The sequence below is a fragment of the Artibeus jamaicensis genome, unplaced genomic scaffold (genome assembly GCF_021234435.1).
Source record: "Artibeus jamaicensis isolate MK-2021 breed Jamaican fruit bat unplaced genomic scaffold, CSHL_Jam_final scaffold_847, whole genome shotgun sequence".
Lineage (NCBI taxonomy): Eukaryota > Metazoa > Chordata > Mammalia > Chiroptera > Phyllostomidae > Artibeus > Artibeus jamaicensis.
In genome coordinates, this window is record NW_026522057.1 from 2,890,448 (window position 1) to 2,913,161 (window position 22,714).

The 22,714-nt window shown below is 48.6% G+C and overlaps 1 protein-coding gene and 1 pseudogene across 1 annotated transcript in view; one reads left to right on the forward strand and one right to left on the reverse strand.

The window, feature by feature from the left end:
- Nucleotides 1-22,714, reverse strand: part of CFAP57 (cilia and flagella associated protein 57) — a 57,922-nt gene that overhangs the window by 25,597 nt on the left and 9,611 nt on the right. The window contains exons 5-14 of the mRNA XM_037149662.2: nucleotides 22,485-22,637; nucleotides 19,255-19,394; nucleotides 18,077-18,242; nucleotides 16,990-17,103; nucleotides 14,156-14,368; nucleotides 12,464-12,637; nucleotides 9,750-9,911; nucleotides 4,925-5,080; nucleotides 2,842-2,935; nucleotides 2,050-2,240 (exon numbers count right to left, since the gene is read on the reverse strand). Coding sequence (XP_037005557.2) covers nucleotides 2,050-2,240; nucleotides 2,842-2,935; nucleotides 4,925-5,080; nucleotides 9,750-9,911; nucleotides 12,464-12,637; nucleotides 14,156-14,368; nucleotides 16,990-17,103; nucleotides 18,077-18,242; nucleotides 19,255-19,394; nucleotides 22,485-22,637 — 1,563 coding nt within the window. The remainder of the gene's footprint in view (nucleotides 1-2,049; nucleotides 2,241-2,841; nucleotides 2,936-4,924; nucleotides 5,081-9,749; nucleotides 9,912-12,463; nucleotides 12,638-14,155; nucleotides 14,369-16,989; nucleotides 17,104-18,076; nucleotides 18,243-19,254; nucleotides 19,395-22,484; nucleotides 22,638-22,714) is intronic.
- On the forward strand, nucleotides 8,507-8,974 carry LOC128626652 (transcription factor BTF3-like; annotated as a pseudogene).

Consider the following 22,714-nt stretch of genomic DNA (forward strand, 5'->3'; position numbering starts at 1 on the left):
GACTGTGTGCACTGCGCCTGGACTATGAGTTTCGAGGGTTAACAGAGGTGAGATGGTTTTAAAACTGGGCTCACTGGCCTCCTAAGAAAGGCTTCTCTCTGCCCATCCCGCGTCACCACACCCCGACAGAGAGAAGCCTGGCCAGGTCAGCCCTGTAGCTCTGTCTGAAGCCTAACGTGGCCCACAAACGCCTGCTCCTTTTTCCCCATAGATGTTGCTAACAAGTAAAAGCAGCCCAGCCAGGTTAGTTAAGATGGCATGCCAGGTGGGCGCTCTGGAGAAAAGTTCTGAGTTACAGCTTATTGCCTCAGAAGGAGAAATGCATTGCGATCACTGTGGGGGATTCCGGGGGGAGGCCAGCCTCTCTCCCCCCCGGATGGATTCAATGTTCCTAAAGGCAGAACTCTGAATGCGGGGCGTCACCATGTAAGCCACGCAGGGGTAGGCGAACATAAAGGAAGCCTGCTGGGCCCTGCGGGAGGAGAGAGAGGTTGAGGAAGAAATCCTCAAAGAGTCTGCTCTTTCTGAGTCTGAAAGGTGGGCACAGGTGGCCGGGAGAAGAAGGGGAAGGGGTCCTGGGAAGAGGGATCATCCTGAGCAGAGGCTCAGAGGTTGTGTGGAAACTCCGGCTGCTCCGTATGGTAAGGTGGTTGGGAGCTGGACAGGCAGGCCGGCCGGAAGTTGGGGTGGGAGGGCGGGCAGACCCGAGTTGGACAGGCTCTGGCAAGCAGTGCTGAGGAGCACCCTCACATCAGGGAACCGAGGTGAGCCGCATGGGGCTGGGGGCGGTGTCGGCGCTCCGCCTGCTGCTCTGTGGCTCCCCACGTTGATCTCCCGCTGTCTGGCCCCCTTCCCAGGGCACTCCAGACTTCCAGGTGCCGATTCCGTCTTTTCTGCCATAATTGGGCTGGTTATAGAGGATCCCATAATATCTCCTTTTCTGACGCCTCTTTGGCTGGTCACTGGCTGACCTTTATTTTCTGGGGCACCACACTGATAAAACCCCAGCTCTGAACCCAGCCGCTGCGTCCCCCTCCCTCCCACACCTGCTTGCTGTGCCGCGCTGTGGAACCGCGCTCAGACTGGAGGATTAACATCCGAATTCTCGTCTCACACCTGAGCCGGGCTCTCAGCCACATACCTGCCAGCCCTCTTCTTGGCCACTTCCTTCCCCATTTCCTTTTTAAACAATCGCCCCACCCCCTCCGTGACTCTCCTGCCCTCTCACTCTCAGCACGCCATCTGCCGCCATCTCATTCCAGAAAGGAGGCCGTCTGGCCTCTCTCAGTTTTCTCTTCTTGGGAAACTCGGTAGTTTGGCACCTCCAACCGCTTGAACATTCTGTCCTATTGCTCTGTCCGGATGCTCTTCCCTCCTACATTTTCCCCGTCTCCTGTGCATTCCAACTCACATTCCTCCTGGATCGCATTGGCTGCTGCAGCCCTGCCCTGACCCAGGCGGGGGTGGTTGGTGCCTTTGTCTGAGTCCCCCTACTGTCCTGTGCACGCCTCACTGAGTGCTGATGTGTGTGACTGCCTCGCTCACCCAGCTGAGAACCGGGCCCCACGCTTTATTTCTCTTGGTCACCCAGCACTGGGGCTGGTGAACCAGCAAGATGCTATTTGTGTTTGCTAAGTCAGCAAAGCAACGATGTCATCTTCTCAGACAAAAGAAGTTCCTAGGCGGGTTCAGGCAACCCCCTTCTCCACTGTTCAGGGCCCTTGTTCCTCTCCAGGCTCTAGAGAAGCTTCTTCTAGAAAAGTCTCCCCAGGTGTTAAGGCTTGAGGGTACATTTAAGAGAGAACGATAGGTATCAACATAGTCCGGCCAAAGAACTTCAGACTCAAAAACTGAGCACCCCCAAGCTCAGTGGGTCCCCTGGTTTGCAGAGAAACAAATGCGTGAAACAAAGGTCGCTGGGCACACACACGGGAAGGAAAGCTGGGGAAGGAGGTGAAGCAGGCTTCCCGCAGCGCTTTGGGCTGCTCACAGGTGGGGCCTGCAGGACGCGCTGGGGAAGGGAGGCACAGCTGGGCTCTCGGGGGGTACCTCTTCCAGAAGGTTGGTTTTCTCCTGCAGTTTGGCCTCGTAAAACTCGGTCAGCTCCTCCAGGGCCTGGCTCTTGGTCTCATCGTTATCTCGAAGCTGTTTTTCATACTCCTCCTGCATCCTTTGGGACTTCAGCTGCAATTCCTGGTACTTCTCATATTCCAGAAGCAACTTTTGGTTGTTGCAACATTCTTAAGAGAAGCCAGAAAGGTATTTAAGGTGGGACATTAGCACCAACCTCAGGGACACCTAGCAGCCTTGGGTGTTTTCCCAACCCCTTCCAGCACCCGCTAGAACATCTGCCACCAAAGCCAAGATTCTCCCTCATCTGCCCACAGCACCATCATCTCATCAGGCAGCCAAACTCCCCGCCCCCCCTTTGCTGTCTGGGCAGAAAGGTTTCCAGGAAAGTACAGATGGGGTGTTTGGGGGCTTGGGGCCAAAAAGAATGTCCTGAGTATGCAAAATAGGTAGTAGTATCCTCATTTTACAGAAGAGTAAACTGAGGCCTGGTGAGGTCAACTGATTCCCTAGACCTCCTCGCAAGTACTTGGTGAGTCTGGACAGTCCATTAGGCTCCAAACCTGCACTTTTCCATACGCCTACTGGCTTGTGTTTAATGAATGAGTAAGATACATAGGGATAAGAGCCATGCTGCATTCCAGGAGATAAATGCAGCCTGTTCATAGACAAAGCCATATCACCTGGGACTTTGGCTGGGTCTGGGGGGCTCCTAGACTTCTGCCCCTAACCAACAACCCTGGGCCTGCACAGCCTCTACTGCGGACTCACCCATGTCCTGCAATTCCCGGCTTTGTTTATCTAGGAGTTCATCCATGCGTTCACGGTGACTTATATCCTGCTTTTCTTTTTCTGTTTTTAAAACCTAAAACACAGGGTCAAACATTCTTCTTCTACACACCTGCTGAACACACTCCCAGGCCAAGAGCACGTTTTACAGTGATGGCCACCTTCACTCACCAGCATTTCTCAAGCTCGTGTTTTGCACCGAGCACTGTTCTTCGAGCAACAGAGCTGTCACTTTTTATTTACTTTATATTCTGCTCTGAAAGTTCTATTGGGGGGGCAAAAAACCCCTGAAATTTATTTATTAAAAATTGTGGATTTGTTCTTACATGTTTAAACTTCAGTCACCTTCAAAGTACTCTCTACTTGATGCAATACACCTATGGAGATTTTTTTTCCCCACTGCTCAAAACAGTTTTTGAACTAACTCATCAATGTTGATGCCTTTTAGTGCTTCTGCTATTTTTTGTCTCACCTCTTCCATGTCACCAAAACATTCCCCTTTGAGGACTTTTTTCATCCTGGGAAACAATGGAAAGTCACTTGAGCTGAGACCGGGCGGGCAGAGAGGCTGCGGCACGGGGGTCATGCGGTTTTGGCCTAAAACTGCTGAATGGTCAGCACCATGTGAGCAGGCGTGTTAATAACTCCCCCATCATGAAATGGGCAAATGCATCTAAAGAATCTTCCAAAAAAATTCACTGAAGCTGAACAGAGCTTCTCACTCACTCACAACACCACCAGCTGGTGCACTGACACAGATGGATTCCTAGAACACTCACCTAGTGGGGGAAGCTTGTACCACAAGGGGCACGCCCTCCAGAAGACAATTCTGGGTTTTGTTGTAGATATACTTTCACTTCAGTAGAAGATATATATATATGCTTCTACTAAGTGTGTCTTAATAAGGACCTCAGTAGTTTTGGACATGTGGCAAATGCATTTTTTAGGTGAACAAAGTAAGGATTCAGTGGAATCTTCTGCTGTGGGCACGTTTTTGTTAACTGAATCCTTGGAGATGTTCATGTGTCAGCTTCCAAGGCAGCATTGTCTTTAAGGGAGCAGGGAAGCTCCCTGCGGGGAGGGGAGGAGCCACGCCCAGGACTAAGTTTGTGTTCAGCTGGTGGAGGGCCCGGAATCAAAGCTCACTGACTAACCGAATGGAATGATAAAATCAACAGCCAGCGTTTCCCCTCCACCCAAATTCTCTGGCCCATGGAGATAACATAAAAACAAAAAATAGTCCTTGAGCAGAAAATAGGTAGTTTTGGACGGAGGGCCAAGCAGATTAATGCAAATAAAAAAATTATTCCGAGGGAGTCCTGGACCAAATCTAACTACAGGAATACCGTTTAGACTAATTTTATTTAATCTATCGGCAATCCAGAGATCAATATTCTGCTGGCTTTTCTTTCTATACTTAGTTTTTCTTGTGAACTTTTCATTTTCTTTTTCAATAAATTTCTCTTGATCAGAAACATAATATATTCTTCTTGTAGAGAATTTGGAAATTATAAAAAAATATAAAGAACAAAATTTAAATTATCCACAATCCTAATTCTAGAGACAATCACACCATTAGCTATTTTCTTTAAAATTGTTTCATGCATATTTATTTTACTTAACACTATTTAGTATAGTGTTTTATATTCTGCTTTTTTTTCCACTTAGCACTTCTTGGTAACCATTTCTTTTTTACATCCTCAGCCGAGGACATTTTTTTCCATTGCTTTTTAGAGAGAGAGGAAAGGAGAGAGAGAAACATTGACTTGAGAGAGAAACGGTGATTGTATACACCTGGATCAGGGGATCAGACCCGCAACCTAGGTATGTGCCGTGACTGGGAATTGAACCTGCAACTCTTCGGTTATGGTACTACTCTCCTACCAACTGAGCCACACTGGCCAAAGCAGTTGTAATCATATCTAATGTTATGAACTATGCTTTCAGATCACACTTTGTCATATATCTTATTGTGTGGATATATGCCAGTTCCATCTAGAGTACATTGGAGTAAATAGGACATTTCGTGTTAGCTGTGGTTGTTGGTTTTGTCTCTCAAACAGACCTGGTTTTTTGTTTTCAAGGACTCCATTTCCTGCATGAACTTGTCAGCGAGCTCCTTAATCTTCTCAGAATAGTTCATATCCTTTAGTCGCAATTGATACTCATTTTCCATTTTCAATTCTTCCACGCGAGTCTTCAGCTCCAGCATGACCTGAGCCTTTGGGAGAAAGACACAGAATGGAGAACGCCAGCAGTGTGGGCCACTCGGCCCAGCTACACCTGCGGCCTTGAGCTCTCTGAGACCCGCAGCTCTGTCTAGCCTCCAACTCTGTGTCTCAACTAGAACTTGTCATCTTTCCCCCACAAGGCACGCAGACTAGAGACCAGGAGACACGTGAGCCTCTTCCTCTACCCACACATCACGTAGTCAGTGCGTCCCACTGTGTGCCAGACATTATACTAATGCTCTCGTCTCCTTCAAATATGCGTGAATGCCGCCTGCTCAGTGGGCTCTGTATGGACCGCACTGTTTATTCCTGCCACTCTCCCCTCTCATTCCCAGCACTCACCACCACCCCTTCCCCAGCTCTGTCTTACTTTTCTTTTTTTTTTAAGGTGGCTTCAATAGGGAAAACATACTTCATTTTCTTTTTTAAAAGTTTTTTTTATTTATCTTTAGAGAGCAGGGAAGGAAGAGAGAAAGAGAAGGAGAGAAACATTCATGTGCGAGAGATACATTAGTCAACTGCCTCTTCCACACCCACAACCAGGGCCCTGGCCTGCAACCCAGGCATGTGACCAGACTGGGAATTGAACCAGCAACCTTTCAGTTCACAGGCTGGCACTCAATCCACTGGGCCACACTAGCCAGGGCCACTCTGTCCTATTTTTAATTATTTCCTTAGATCTTGGCACTTTCTAACATATAAGTTATTATTTTATTGGTTGTCATTGTCTTCTTCCCCTACTAGGATTTAAGCCCCAAGAAGACTGAAGGTCTATGTTGAGTTTGGACGTTGATGTATCCCAAGTACCCAGAACAGTGTACAACACTTAGTAGGCGCTTGAAACGTATTTGTCCAACCATGATTCCTGCTCCCGCGGAACTTACAGTCAGAGAACTTACAGAGCGAGGCGGCCAGACAAACAGAACATTACAAACTGCATTAAGTGCCCGAAGCCAATACTGCTCATTTGCCCCCTCGCTGTCTGCTGGGCCTCGTCTGGCCTCACTGTTGTTACTTTAATTTAGGCCCCAAGTTTTTTTCTCCTTCCTGGTTCCTATGTCTAGTGTCTTCTTCCTCCTGTCCATTGTACTCACCGTTGCTACAGTGTTATGAAAATACTGTAATACACATACCCCTCATCTAACAAAAAGTTACAGTTGAGGACAGAGGAGGCGAGAACATGGGTGCTTCTTGCTCACTATGAGTACACTGCATGTGGTTGGGCGCAGGTGGGAGGCAGAGGGCGGGAGGGCGGCTGAGACTGGGTCAGACCATACCGTAGGCCATGTGGGCCATGCTAAGAAATTTGGAGTTTACCCCGGAGGGCCTCAGAAGGACCTTGGAGGGCTCCTGTCTAACCCGATGAAGCTGACCTTGGCCTTAAAAAGACATTTCTGATGGCAGTGTGCTGCACGGGCCAGATGAGAGGACTGAGGCAGGGGTGCTGCACGGGCCGGTGGGGGAGGTGGTTGGGGCTTGACTGGATGCAGGGTAGGGGGGGCGGAGAGTAACGGAAAGATTCGAGAGAGAGGTTTTAGGGAATGGGAGCCTGACTGGGTGTGGGGTGGAGGTGCAAGGTGAGGGTGAGAGGAGGGGGGATGAAGACTGTTTCTCTGACTAGGTGGCTCCCTGTGGGTGCACTTGGCCTGTCTTGCTTCAGGGTTTTATCCTGGGAGCCTGGTGTAGGACCAGCAGCATTGCGAGCACTAAATAAATATTTATCAAATGAATAAATGATGCCTTGGATAGTGGAATACATTTATTATGGGGATGATCTGGTGTTTGACATGTTGTGTTTGAAGTATTTGCTCATCGTCTTTCCGTAATCCCTTCTCTAAGCTGCTGCAAAGTAGTGTCTCCAAGACACAAACCTACCACATCGTTCCCTAACCCAAGTCTATCGGTGGGTCCAAGGGAACAATTTCCAAAGTCTAAACATGGCGTAAAAGGCCCACAAGATCTCTGTACAGCATTTTCAACCCCTCCCTCCCTCCCTCCCGCCCTCTCTTCTCCTGCCCCACCTGGCCAGCAGCACCTTGCCCAGAGCAGCCCCCTCTCCTCCCTCTGCACACACTTATTCCTCAGTGTTAAGGTCCTTTCTCATTTGTTCTGGAAGGCTCCATCCAAGGCTCCCTTCCTCTGGTACCACCGGCCTGGGTCAGGGTCCCTTTCCCACCATTGTTCCATCCCAACACCCATCATCCCCTGAATTCCCTTTTTAAATTTCACCCGATCTTCCTCCCAGGCTATACGCCGAAGGAGCCTCTATGTCCTTTGTTTCTGTGACCCCAGACCTTAGTGCCCAGCACACAGCAGACCCCTCTGTGGATACTGGCTGGATGAATGAGTAAACGCATGGCTGAATGAGGGAGTAAACCATGGCCTGAGAGAGCGACAGAGAATGTCACAGAATATAAAGAAAGGAAGGAGCTGGGAATCCTGGGGAATGTGACTTTTAAAGGACTGGTGGAGGAGGAGCCAGGGAGGAGTGGAGAGGCTCACAGGGAATAATAAGAACGTGGCCTGGGGGATGCTGGGACACTGCACACGCTAGTCACTTCCAGCTTGGCAGCAGTTCTGTCAGGCTGGGCAGGGGCAGGGGCAGGAGTCTGCCGAGACACCTCAGGCTTTTGGTACAAACGGGTGTCTCCTATTTGGTCTCTTCCTCTCCCCGGTGAGAGGGAGAGAGAAGGAAACAAAGAGAAGGAAGAGGAAGCACTTGCCCGCCTGCAGTATGCCAGGCCCCGGCTCTCGGGGGCTCTCTCTCGTCTCTTCCTCCCACTTTGCCTTTCCTGCAGAAAGTTCCAGGCAGCTCTGGGAAATGCCAGGGGCCTATCTTCCTGCTTTGGGGCCACTTTGGCATTGCCGGTCTGATGGTTTCACTTGTCTCCGTCCCTCGTGACTGTGATTTCCTGATCGCAGGACCCAGGCCTGTTCCACATAAGCATCCCCAGCACTTAGTACACAGGAGGCACTGGAAAAATGCACTTCAAATTCTGGACGAACGGCACTGGGCACATAGTTTTGCCCCCTGCCGTAAGCCTCTTGAGTGGATCATCTGCGCAACTTCTCCTGTAGGGCATGAAGCCCAGGGTGTGCACTCAAAGCCCTCAACACACACCCGGATGGAACGCTGACTACAGGAAGAGGAGAGAAGGCCCCCGGGGGAGATCGGACTCTACAGTAAACTGGATCGGAACCTGGTCCTGCTGCTTATAGCTCAGTGACTTTGGACACGCCACTCAACCTATCTGAAACCACCTGTGGAAACATGGGAGAATACCAGTATCTCCTTCACAGAAACTGTATGAGCCTAGCTGCCATCTTGTGTCCCCACGTGTGTGTGCTTATTCCCAGCTGGTCCCCCTGCGCGCCAACCCTGGTCCTCCACGTGGCCCCGTTTTCTCCCCAGTAAGATGGAAGAAACTGTGGCAAACTGAGAGAAACTGGCCAAACGGCAGGCACAAGTACACACTGGTGGGAAAGGCACTGCTCATAGAAAGGAGCAGGTGGTTCACAGAACAGCTACAGGAGACCATAGAAACCTTCAGTTCTCCTTAAAGGAGTTAGGGGTACACAATATTTCTGGTATCGAGGGGTAGGTACGTTCACAAGCACTCACTCTCACAGCCCTAAAGTTCAGGCATCTCTGGCAGCGAGCGCTTTCAGCGTCACAGGCCACGCTGAGACAACACCGCTGACAGCAGTGCTTCCCAGCATCTTCAGTCAGCTGCACAGTCGGACTAGTCTAAGGAGACTCACTGAAACCCCGCCCAAACAATCTGGATGGAAAAGCACCACTTGCTACAGGAGAGGATGGTGATGATGAAGTTCCAGATCTTGGGGAGAATGTTGATGAGGCTTCCGAGAAGGAAGCACACTGAACTGAGTCAACTTCTGAAGAACTTGAAGAAGTCATGGGTGGCTGCTATCTTATATTATGGCTGCTTTTTCAAATTTTGTTCATGGATCTGATAAAATCTGCATCTCTAATGTTTTTAAGCCCTAGCCCCTTGGACACTGCAGCTCTTTTCAGTTTTTGCTTCTCCACACATCATTCTTTGCAGCTAATTAAGCTGAAGAAGCCTGGGAATGAAGTTTGAAACCAAGGTTAATTTAAAAAAAAAGAAAGAAACTACATGAGATTTAAATGAGAAAATGCTTGTAATTAGCACAGTGCCTGGTATGTGACAAACCTAAAAAAGAGTTGGTTATTGATTTTTACTTTTATTGTTTTGTTGTTAAGAGGAATGGGTTTTGGGAATGCTTTGCAAATACCTCCTTTTTAAAAAAGAAGGCTCTATATACTAGCAGTTATTAAGTTTCACAGATACAACTGGGATACTCAGATTGTCAATTCAGTTTTTATCAATATTTACTGATTGTCTTCCACGGGCTAGGAACTTCCGTGGGGCCCACCATCAGAGAGTAGGAAGGGAAAAGCTAGTTCGTGGGGTGAAGAACAGTGTACAGCACAAGATGACCAAGGGGCAGAATGACAGACAGGGTGAGACGGGAACAGGTTGGGCAGCAGGGAGGAGAACGGCAGGGAATGCTGGGCCCCGGGTGCAGCCAGGCTGCGGGGGCCTCCAGTGCCAGCTGGAGTTTGGGAGCCTATAGGGACTCTCCGCATCCCTCTTCATCAGATCCAGTTCTTACCTTCTCTTCCATGTCTGTCTTAGTGACAAGCACCTCTTCGGCAAAGCCCACCTCCCTCTCTCGCTTGATTCCCCGACCATCCTTATCAAAGACCCTCCAGGTGAACAGGCAGCCATCCTCAGAGACCGTCAGCAGGAACTGGTCATCAAAGGTGAGCGACATCTGAGAAAAAGACATGGACAGGGGGCTTTCTGAGACCCTGGAGGGCCAGGACTGGCTATTGGGCCAGGCCCTCTCCATGCAAGCCTGGGCCCTGCTTCACGGGGAGGAGGACTAAGTCCTGGGTGAGAATGAGAGATTAGCCATCACGGGTTTCCGATAGTAAGTGAGGAAAGCAAGATGATGTCTACATTCTTTGTGGATTTGGAATCTTAAGAGTCAATTATTATCTAGACTATACAGAAAACTTTTAAAACTCTATAAAAAAAGCCCAAACAATCCAACTAGAAAGTGGGCAAAGTATGGAAACATTTCACAGAAGAGAGTGTACAGATGGCAAATAAGGTCATGAAAAGATGTTCAACATTATCAGCCATTAGGGAACTGCAAATTAAGACCATGATGAGCCCTGGCTGGTGTGTCTCAGTGGCTTGCATGCTGGCTTGTGAACCAAAGGGTCGCTGGTTCGATTCCCAGTCAGGGCTCATGGCCTGGGTTGCAGGCCAGGCCCCCCGTAGAGGGTGTGCAAGAGGCAACCACACATTGATGTTTCTCTCCTTTTCTTTCTCCCTCCCTCCCCCTCTCTGTAAAAACAAATAATCAATAAAATTTTAAAAAAAAAGACCATGATGAGCTATCGTTAGACATCTATTAAAACAGCTAAAATAAAAATAGTGACAATACCAAATGCTGGCAATGATGTACAGAAACAGGCTCTCCGCGCACTGCTGGTGGTAATGGAAAATAGCTTGACAGGCTCTTAAAAAATGAAATATACACTCACAACGACCCAGCAGTTGTACTCCTGGGCATTCACCCCGGAGAAATGAAAATTTAGGTCCACACAGAATCCTGTCCGTAATTGTTTTAGCTGTTTTATGTGTTGTAGCCAAAAACTGGGAGAAAATAAAAACATCCTACAACAGGGAGATGGTTCAAAAAACTATGGTACAACCTTACCATGGAGTGCTACTTGGCTGTAAAAAGGAGCGAACTATTGATACACAGAATAACTTAGCTGGATTGCAAAGACATTATGCTGAATGGAAAAGGTCCCAACTCTCAAAAGGTCCCATCCTGTATGATTCCACTTATATAACATTGTCAAGATGATGGCATCTTAGAAATGGAAAACAAACAAGTGGTTGCCAAGGACCAGGGATGGGGGCCGTGAGGCGGCCGTGTGAGACTGCGAAAGGGCGGCAGGAGGGGGCTCTTGGCCATGATGGCCTGGTTCTCCATTCGGATCACAGCAGTGGTTACACAAATCCATGCACGAGACAACATGGTAGGGACTCGTGCACACACGCATTGTGCCAATGCCGGCTTTCTGGTTTGGTGTCCTACTATACGTCCACTGGATGTGATTTCTGGGGGAATGTGGGTGAAGGGTACACAGGACCACCATGCTATCTTTAAAATTTCCTGTGAATCTACTATTATTTCAAAACAAAATGTAAAAACAAAAGAGCCGACTATGGAAATATCTTCCCACAATCAGTAGTATGTATCTTGAAGATGGAGATGCTCTTTCCCTCGGAAATTCCCTCTGTCTGGGAATTTAGCCTTAGGGGATAATCGGAGATGCCCTTGGAAGTTTGTCGACTAGGACATTTACTAGAGTTTATAAGGTAATTTCAATGCCGGGGTATAAGAGAAGAGTTAAATAAGTTATGGTCCAGTACATGATAGAATATCCGCATAGCTACTAAAATCGTGCTTTTGAGGACTATTTAATTATTGAATATGGCAAAGTGCGTTACTAGCATCCAGTTTAAAAAAAGGCTACAAAACGGTGCACATATTGGCATAACCTCAATTTATTTGAAATACACGCTGTATATATTTAAAAGAGTAGTAATTTAAAATGTACCAGAATATTAATGATGATATTATAACAAGGGTTTTTATTGCTCAAATAAACATGCATCACGTTTATAATCAGAATAACAGACATCTTATCCACGAAACTCAGTAGACCAAAGGGAAGGTGGGAGGGACTCTGTTACAGTAATTTACTTTGGCCCCAAGGACCAGGCTCAGTACAGGTGTGTTCCAGTTTATAACGAAAAACCCATGTCTGCAGGTGAGCCAATAGAGTCTGGGGCATGATAAAAAGCCTCAGGTGTTGTGGTGTCTAATCTGGAATGAGTGAGGGGTGGGGGAAGGAGACACACATTTCCCAGTGCCTGTTCTTCTGAACTCCATGTAATAGAAACACTGCTATTTTAGAAGGGAGAACGGAGGGACAATTTATTAATACAAATGTGTGCTCATGGTATTGCCCCCAAGAGGGCCTTTTGTAACTTTGTACATAAATCTTTAGGTATGTATCTGCTTATTTCCTGTGGTAAATTCCTGGAATAGTTTAATAGTTTAAACGAAGAATGTTAACAGCCCATAAATGTCTACTGAATGGATGTATGGACGGAAAAAGAAGACAGGAAAGACCCGGGGAGGTCGATGGGGTGAAGAAGGGATGAGGGGGAGGATCAAACGGATCCACTGACAGCCAGTCCTGGGACTGGGCCCCTGGAGAGAGGGGCCCCTCTCACCTTGGTGACAGGACCAGCGTGGGCCTGGTAGTCATTGAATTCTTTCTGCAGAGGCAGGGGGTACTTCATCGCACGAATGGTTCCCACTGAGGTCCCCACAAACAGCATGCGCCCCGAGTGAGAGATGACAATGGCTGTGTAGATGACATCAAATGCTGGTATCTCTCGCAGGATCTGGAGAAAGGACAACTCTGGTCAGTGTAAAGGGTGAGCCCTGTCCCCAGGTCCCCAGGTCATTCTTTTCCTCTCCTCTATTAGCCATGGTAAAGAAAGTTCTATGTTTAAAAAGTGTGTTTTCCTCTTCCTGACAGCATTTGTCACCGTGTTTAGCACTTAAAAGGCATAAGCTGAATGTTTCTCGGCTGCTGGACTGAGAGTAAACAGTTCTGCAAGTCAGGAACACCCTAACGAAGGGAAACCTTCAAACAGCACTGACTCGGGGCCAAGCACCATTCTGTGGCTTTTCTCCGTACATGTTGTGACTCTGAATCCTCGCAAGCCCCTTTGAGGGAGTTACTGTTACCCCGACACAGGGTCACAGAGATGGTGGGTTGTTTGCCTCCGTCCCCCACACAGTGAGTGGTTGTCAGACTCCAGAGCATTTGCTCTTGGCTGCGATATGACCATGCTTCTCAAACTCAGAATGGGATGTGGACCACAAATTTATTCAGCAAACATTAATTAACATCCATTGTATAAACAAAACTATGCTTTTGGGGAACTCATCCCTTCACATATTCATCCACCCGCCCAGCCGCCTGCCCGCCCGTGTGCCTGCCCACCAGGCACTGACTGGGTGTGGGCCACGTGGCGGATGCCGGCTGGTGGGAATACCAAGAGGGAGAACCACGGCCCTGCCCTGCAGAAGCTGTGCTCTGGCGCAGCAGTGCGGAAGCCAGAGCCAGGATGGAGCTACCGGGGGGCACGATAGTAAGACGCCCTACTCTGAGCCATGTTCCGGTCACGGGGAAACCTGCCCCAGGCCGGTCCGGTGCCGTGGTATCTCTGCATCTCCCCAGGTAACAGCACTAAGAGAGTGCCAAGCGCCAAAGAAAAGCGAGAGAAACCGGTGAAGACCAGATGCCGTGGGCTCCTGGAGAAGGACACAGCCATGAAGTGTCCTTGCTGAGCTCCCCTCTCCTCCCCAACCACGGTGGTGCCTCAGTACTGGTCGTTAATTGGTTCTGGAACTCGTGATGTGTGTTCCGAGAAGTGCCCAGCAAGCGCCAAGTGCTGCAACACGTTCTTGTCGACATGTGATGAGTACAGGGTCTGACGAGTACCGTGGTACGACTGTATTTGGAGCTAACAAACAAATATGATGGCAAGCCTAGGCGATGGCATAACTACAGTTCTGTTTCCACCAGGAAATAAGTGTGGGCCAAGGGCATGGGTGCTGTTTGGAGACACTGCTGAGCTCCAGGCCTGGAGGGTGGAGAGAAGTTTGAGACAGCAAGCAAAACAGAAGCGGAAGGGGCCCCACCATTTAGCCCAGTCAGGCAGGGCCCCGGGCAGGAAATTCTGGAAGTAACAATAACTGGGTGACTGAAGAGGAACGGGGAGCAGGGGCTCCCCTGTGAAGAAGGGACCCTGTTCTCTCAGGCCTTCTTCCCACCACGCTTTCCACTGAGAACGCAGGACTGTCCCCGAGGATCCGTGGGGCAGCCCAGGGGTGGGCGGGGGCAGACTCACGGAAGAATCTGCAATCTCCTTGAGGGTGTGGTCGGATCCAACAGCAAAGATAATTTTGGCATCGGGGGAGATGGTCACGCAGTTGTAGCTGCAGGACTTGAGCACGCACTCCGTCTCCCTCTTCCCTGAGGACAGGCTCCACTCATACACGGCACCGTCGGTGCCGCAGGAGATCAGCCTGCTGTCCTCCGCGTTCCACACGACAGAGCGGATCTGCGGGGGGCAGGGGACACATCCAGGGAGGAGTGCACATGTACGCACACAGCCTCCCGTGGAAAAGGCACACGAATTCTTCACATGTTCCACTAGACTGAGGCGCAACTCCTGGCACGCACTCTCCAGTAAGCACGAAACCTAGCTTCTTGGCAATAGCAACATTCTGTTCTCTGAGATGCTTGCAAAATACAAGAGGTGAAACACTCCCATTTCCTTTATAATACCTGAGGTGGGAAGACTGAGTTGTAATAGTCCCTATAATGCTAAAACCAATTATTGCTACGTTTAAAAACAAATAAAAAGCTTTCTAGGGGGAAGTAATTATATATCCACAGGAAGTAGCAAAAATGATAGAGAGACAGGGACTTTTGGAATGGCGGAGTAAGGATCTTAGCCAACCTTTTCTCCAACAAAATAAGTTAATTGTTGAAAATGATACAAGCAATTATTTGAAGTCTCTGGAAATGTGGAAATATCCACTCAAGAAAATGTACTCAGTCTCAGTAAGACAGAATCTGTGCATGAGCTGTGGCCTGCTGCTGTACCCTCCTCTGCCCCAGGATCTGACTCCTGCGCACTGTGCGTGTGTGGCCCCGGGGTGGGGCTCCTCCCCCTCTGGCTCTCAGGAAGGACGGACTGCTGGTGTTCTTGTCTCCAACCAGAAGCTCTGCTCCAGGCAGGCATGGCCAGGAGGACCCGGTCTCCCTTCCCCCAGCCAGGCCCCACTGGTGGTGGAAGCTCTGCTCCAAGTGCAGGAGGCCAAGAACATTAGTGACCCGAGAGTATTGACTCCATGCCACGAGGGAGAGCCAAAAAGTCCAGGGGCTTCCACTGCGTCCCCTCTGCAAGTGCCACTGAGAGTGGGGATGTCACCCCCGGAAAACGGAGCAGGGATTCTGCCCAGGGGGCAGGCAGGCCATAGAACAAGAACTCCATAGCTCTGCTTGAGGGGACTGACTTATCTGAAGCAGAGCGTGGTGTGCTTTGTCTGTGTCTCCAAAGTCACTTGGAGACCGACCCGACCGTAACACAGCTCTCACCTGTGACCTGTTTGTCGCTCAAGTCAACAGTCAGTTTTCAGTCTTCACAGGACCTCTCGCAGACTCAGAAGACTGGTGACCACTTTTTCCTTTTGGGATCAGGTTCCCTGGCCTCTCTGATCCAAGTCCCTGATTCCAGGTTCTCTTTGTACCTTCATTTGCAGTCTTTCTGATTTTCTCTTTTACAGTCCTTTAAATGTCGGTCACCTGTCTTCTGCCCAAGATTCCTCTGATTCCACATAGGCTCCTGGTGATCTAACCTATGCCTCCAACTTCCACTACAACCTAACCCCCTGAAGCCTAATTTTCAGCCTTGACCTCCTTCCTGACCTCCACACTCACCTTTCACACTCCCTGCACGTGTCAAACACATGTCCAAATGCAACTTGCTATCTTCCTTCTCCCTGTCCTTGCTACTAAAGCTGTGGTCTAGTCCCTAACCCGTCTTCTGCCCCCAATTCCCAGCTGGTCTCCATCCCTCCAGCTTCCCTCCCCTCTAATCCATCCTCAATACCGTTTGCAAAATTACCTTCCTGATCCCTTTACATCTTTTCCTAAATCCTTCTAGTTGCTTCTCATCACCTACAGACCAACGTCCAATTCCTTGGCCGGGCACACAACACCATGATAGTCAATTTCTCCAGCTCTTTCCTCTCTCGTTCCTCGTATGTGCCCGATGTGCCAGCCCTAGAAACCACCAACCACCATCCTATTTTATGCTCCCATTCCCTCACCTGGAACGTGTCCTGCCTAGAACAGCTTTCTTTTTCCATTTTTTTTCTCCAAATTTATCAGCTGACATCTTCTTAGCCCTTTCAATCTTTGGCCCCTCCCTTTTCTCCATGCTTCATATCTACTCTGTCTTCAGAACTATTGGTTTCAATTCCTAAGTATCTTTTGAATTCATTCACCTCTCCCTGTCTGTACCAGCTTCATCCTGGTCCAAAATACTATCTTCTGTTGTGTAGACACCTACGATAGTTTCCTTGTTTCTTTCAATACATTTTTTACTCTGTAGCCAAAGTGATATTTTAAAATGCAAATCTAGTCATATCATTCTCTGCCCTGAAGGTCTTCACAGATTTCAAGGAACAAGGATAAAGTACAAAAATCCTTAAAGGCCTACAAGGTTCCATGTACCTGGGCCTCAGCTAACCTCTCCAATCTCAGCTCACCCCAAGTTTTATTCTGATACTTATGTTCCAGCCCCGCAGGCATCCCAGTTCCTCTGAGACCCCACGTGGTCTCCCACCCCAGGGTCCTCGGGCCCCGTCTGCAATGATTATCCCCTCCAGCTCTGTCTGGTTCATTCCTGCCCATTCCCTTGGGACCAAGCCTTTGTGAACACCCCAGTCTCCTTCATTGTGCCAATTCCTTTGTATTTCCTCTTATAACGCCTCATGTTTTTCTTTCATCGAATGTACTGCAGTTAGCAACTAAGTTTGTGCACCTGTTTTATTGTCTCTTCCCCCAGGTAGACAAGGACCCCCCAGAGAAAAGGCATCTCTCTCGTTCAGCCGTGTCCCACTGACTGCCACAGTACATGGCTCCGTGCCCCCACATGCTTCACTCACTCACCTTCCCTGTGTGTCCTTTCAGGTTTGAGATGTTCTCTAGGCTTGTGGTGGTAAACACGTGAATCACATTTCCATTCACTGCAGCAAACAGGTGACCTCCATTGCTAAAGGCACACTACAAGGAAATACGGCCAGAGAGCAGGCTTTGGAGAAATGAGCCGTCTCCCTGGAGGTTACAGTCCAGAGCTCCTTTCCTCAGAGGGTGCAGGCTGAAGCCATGTGTGGGGGTGGGAACTGGGGAAGGGACGGACACACTGAGAACCGCCTGATGTTTTCGGACCCTTTCACTGGTCCTGCAGCTCATAGCAGCCAAGGGGCTGACACTGCCATGTGCTCTGAGTGTGAAGCTGCTTGGACCACAGGGCAGAACACTCATTGTCTGTACCAGGGGTCTCAGGGTGGGGACACGATTCCTGGAACTGCCATCTTGTTTCTGCACATCTTCTGGGGGGGGGGGAGCTGACGGGCCGCTTACCGCCTCGCTGCTTATTTTTCCTGACCCCTCCCAGTCTCCAACCTCACCTTCCCAGTTGTGCCTCTGGTTCTGCGGTCACATTTTCTTTTTTAAAAAAATTTATTTATTTGTTTTTAGAGGGGAAGGAAGAAAGAAAGAGAGGGAGGGAAACAACGATGTGAAAGAGATACATCCACCAGTTGCTGCCCACACGTGCCCTGACCGGGGACCACACCTGCATCCCAGGCAGGTGCCCTGACCATGAACCAAACCGGTGACCTTTCGCTGTGCAGGACGAAGCCCAACCAACTAAGCTACACTGGTCAGGGTGTAACTTCTCTTTTTCGGTACTTTCGTATCACTCCACAACCACAGACAAGACTCATCGCAGGTGGGGTCTTCTAAGGCTTCAGGCTCAATGAAACATTTTGGAGAGAATAAGAAAAATGTAACAGGGTCCTATACTCAGTAAGTTTGGTGGGAGAAGAATTGGATTTTTCTTTCTTCACTTTCTTTTTCAAAGCCACTAAAGTTTTCTAAGACACGCTGTGGTCCCACCTCCCTAGAATGTGTTCCTTGATGTTTCAACCCTGGATTTCCAAGAAAGGAGACCTTCATCTCCAGCAGTTCTCACCTCTCTGCATCCTCTGACAGAGTATTCTTTGAAAGGACGTATGTCATCGATGAGCAGATTCATGAGGCACAGTTTGTCAGCAAACCCTACTACAATGAAGTGACCAGACGGATGAAGGCTGATTGCATACGCCTCTTCTTGGTATTCCTTATAGAGTTCCAGACTGCTGTGGAAAAGATCAGTTACTGAACTGTAAGTCTAGCCTGCTAAATCCCTCAAGCCCCCCGTTGTATCTGGTGTGTAGTTTTATCATAGCACTCAAGACACTTTATTGTTTGCAGTGACTACTTCCTTTCTTTTCTAGATCTTGGTTGCTTGAGGACAGTGTCCAGCATGAGTATGGCAAGTCGGGGGACTGATCAAGGGCTTCTCTGGTGACATTGAGTGTGCAGCTCCATTTGGAGTCCCTGCACCAGAAGAACAGCCCGTTTTATTTTTCAGCAACCCCAGCAGCTGCATGTAAGAACAAAGAAATTGTGGTGCGGGGCCAATCTAGGTCAGAGACTTTCAGGGAAGCTATGCCAGGAGGAAAAAAAAATCACTGGGGGTTGTGGGCAATGACAAGGAGAAAAAAGATAAATAATAGTCTGGCGAGCTCTATGAGGTCAAAAGCAGATCCAGTGGGAAAGAGGGATTAGGAGAGCTGGAAGGACATAGGAGGTCGTGAAGGACAGTGAGGTACTGGAATGTTGTCTCTATTTCCCCAGAGTCCAGCATAGTATCTGACAAGGAGAGATCATTTAGTAAATCCCAAGGTCACCTTCCAGCCTATGCAAGAGTGAAAAGAGAAGGTAGGCCAACTGACTCGATTAAAAAAATTTTTCTGCCTTGGCAGTTGTGCCTCAGTGGATTGAGTGCCAGCCTGTGATGCAAAGGGTTGCCCATTTGATTTCCAGTCAGGGCACATGCCTGGGTTGCAGGCCAGGAACCCAGCAGAAGGTGCTTGAGAGGCAATCACACATTGATGCTTCTCTCTCTCTTTCTCCTTCCCTTTCCCTCTCTGAAAATAAATAAAATTCTAAAAAAAAAAAAAAGAATTGTTTATTTTTTAAAAAATAAATGTTTCCAACTGAAAGCTTCTAAGTAATTAAAATTTAAAACCCTCTACAATAATTCACATGAAAAATGTAACAACCCACAATCTCCATATTACAGCAGCAAAGCCTTTTACTCCTTACTTTGACTCATAATTCCAGATGCGAACGGATCGATCCAGAGAACAGGTAGCAATGAGGGGTTTGCGGATGCAAGTAGCTAGGCCAGTGATGGATGCTGAGTGTAATGGGTACATCAGGTAGTCAAAGTGGGCAGGCTCCCCCTGGAGAAACACACAGAAGGAGATCGGGAGAGTGAGCAGACGGCCAGCGGTGCACCGCAGCCCTCATTACCACCCATGAACAGGGGTCAGCCTGGGGGCGCAGGAGCAGGCCGCGAACAAACTGTTCGAATATGAGGCATATTTTCCGGAGCCACTATTATTTAAAAACATTATTTCAGTGGCAATAGAATATTTCATTCCATGAATATACCAGGATTTAATTTAGCCATTCCTTTATGGGAGAACATTTAAATGGTCTCCAATTTTTGTTATTTGGGAATAACTAAATTTCCTTGCAGGCAAGTTGGTGCACCTCTCTGGTACTCAGGTACCATCAGTATCCTTAGATACTGTAGACATTATACTCTTTCACTGTGATGTAAATGCATGAGGGTTGGCGTTGGATTGTCGGGACAGCCATCTGAAGAAATTCGTCTTGAATAAACATATTGCCAGCTATGTGATGTAGCAAAACAGCAGGGAAAAGAATTAGGCTGCCCTCCTCTTTCAGGAAAGCCTGGATAACTTAGATACCTTATGGCTTCAGTGACCCCGCTTCTCTCTTCCCGTGCCCTCATTCCCAGTCTTATGCTACAAATTATGCACTAAAGAATAACCCCCAAAACCCTGGACACCCCACCCTTGGACCCTAATAAAGGCAGAGCCCCAGCTCAGTGCTCTCTCTCTACCTGTGACCTCTCTGTGTGGCCCCTGGGCATGCATGCTGTGTATCCACCAGGACCTGTGAGTCATAAATCATGTTTTTCCGAATTCCTGATGCTTTTTGCTGAAGTGCACCTGCAATTATGATAAGGACCAGAAAGGCCCATCCTGCCACAATGCTGGCCCCTGTAGGGGAAACATGCAGGCCTGGGCCACGGTCTTGGGCTTTCCCAGCTGACAGCGTGACTGTCAACAGGCTGGACAGATGGCACAGCAGGTACATTTCCAGACCGGAGTACCAGGACACATGGTGTGAATGGTTTTCAGGACCTTGATAGGTACTGCCAAATTTCTCCCCAGGGAGGCCATGCTACTCTATCTCCAGCAGCAATGGGGCTTGCGTGAATGATGTAAATTAAAGTGTGTCCCATTACACTGCTTGTGTAGGCTGCAGGTGCCTGTCATCAGAGCCCTTGTCCCTGAGGCACCTGAATGAAGACAGATGATTGGGAAATTGAATGAGGGGTACATATTTCGGGTCTGTTCCCAAGACAAGGCAAAGGCTAAGGTGCGTGCGAATTCCCCCCAATTCTGGCCCTCCCCCACTTACAAGCTTATCTGTATCATTCCATCATTTCCTACTATCTCAGAGAAAGAGGTGCTGTGCTGGGTGGGGGGCAGGCGCGGAATACAGCCATTCTTCATCTATTGCCCCTTCTTTCTCCAATACCTTCAAACTCCCTGCCTCTGTAGGCACATTTCCTATTAGATGTTTTTGTTCTCCGAAGGATGAAAAAGAACCAATATGGGGAAGAGGGGAGAGAAGAGTGTTCCAGGCAGAGGGGCCATCGTTTGCACAAGCCTTTCAGCAGGAAGGAACATACAGATTCATGGCAATGGGAAAAGTCTGCCCTGTCAGGTGGAATGATGGGATGAGGCTGGGGGGGGGCAGCAGGCCCAGACCATGGGCAGCCCATGCAACCCAAGTTCGGTTCTTCTCAGAGCACAGGAGCCACCGAAGGATGGCAGCTGTGGTGGCGGTGGTGGTAGAGGATGTATATCTTGCAATGACCAGATACGGGTTTGGAAAAGACCACTTTGGCATCAACATGGAGTACAACTCAGGGGCCGGAGAGCAGAGTGTAAGTGTGGAGACTGGCAGAGAACTCACAGCTGAGGAGAGAGAGTGGAAACGCTCCCCCTGGCAGAAGATCCAACTCTTCTGGCCTAGTTCTGTCCGCCACGCACCCCTCAAGACGTCCCTTTGAGAGGCCCCGCCCACCTGGAGGGAGCGAGGCTCCATGCCGTGGGCTCACCCCTCCAGACAGAGCGAGCAAACAAACTGGAGAGTGGGCCATCAAAAGAGTCCTTTTGGCATTTATGTGAGTCAGTTCTCAGATAAAATGATAAAAACAGTTTCCCAATCAGCAGGTTAAATCAGCCCTGGCTTCATGGTGACCCCAAGGACAGGCAGACAGACCCAGCTGAGAGCGTCAGCCGGGCAGCTTCACCTCCTTTACTCACCTATGAATTCCAGGTAAGAGGTCACCTCTTATGAAAACAACCTGTGTTCATCGATTGATAAATGAATGGAGAACATGCGGTACATACAGGATACTACTCAGCTATTAAAAGGGTGAAACCCTGCCATTTGCTATAATGACCTTGAGAGGATTGTGCTAAGTGAAATAAGGCAAGTGGATGCCCTTGTGGAAAAATAAACAGCATATGACATTATTAATATGTGGGCTGTTTAACAACAGACAAGCAAACAAAACCCGAAAATCCCACAGAGGCAAACACATTGGTGGTGGGGGGAAAGGGAGGAGGGGGTAAGATGGGTAAAGGGGTCTGCTGTATGGTAATGAGTGGAAACTGGGTTTTGGTGGTGAGCATGATGTAGTACATACAGATGTCAAATTATAATTTAGATACCCCAAATTTATATATAATGTTACTTTAAAACAAGAAAAAAGAGGCCATCTCTTACAACCTCCTGCTGAAAATATGTAGAAAGAGGTGCCCAGAGAGGTTTAGTTCAGAGAGATTTGGCCAAAGTCACACAGGAACTTTTCAGAACTAGTCCCCCAAACTTTCATAAACTCTTTGGTGAATGATACTTTCAAAATGCTCTACTGGATAGCATCGTTTTTTTTTTAATTGAGATATAATTAACATTGTATTCTTTGGGTATATACAACACAATGATTTGATATGTTAGCCTACTAGCTCACTCAGATCTCTCTTATCTTAAAAAAAAACAAGCCATTCTCTCTCTTTAGCCTCATTTCTACACCTTCTTCTATGAGGTTAGTATTATCCTGATACCAAAAGCAGACAGAGGCATTGAGAAAAAACCGCCAGACCAACTCTGTTATGAATATAGACGAAAAAAGCGGGGAGGAAGCACTGCGGGGAAAGACTGACCTTGCTGATCTCCATCAGGGACATGGTGATGACGTAGAGCTGGTTCTTACTGGTGCTGGCGACGAGCATTTCCTCGGAAGGGCTGAAGCACAAGCAGAGGATGTCCTGTTTGTCGGACTGACTCGAGTCGTTGCTCTGCAGGTCCACGGGAATCTGCCCAAGACGCAAGACGGCAGTCAGGGGTGTCCCCACCCTGTCGGTGGGCCCTTAAGCTTTCAGAGTTCTCTCAG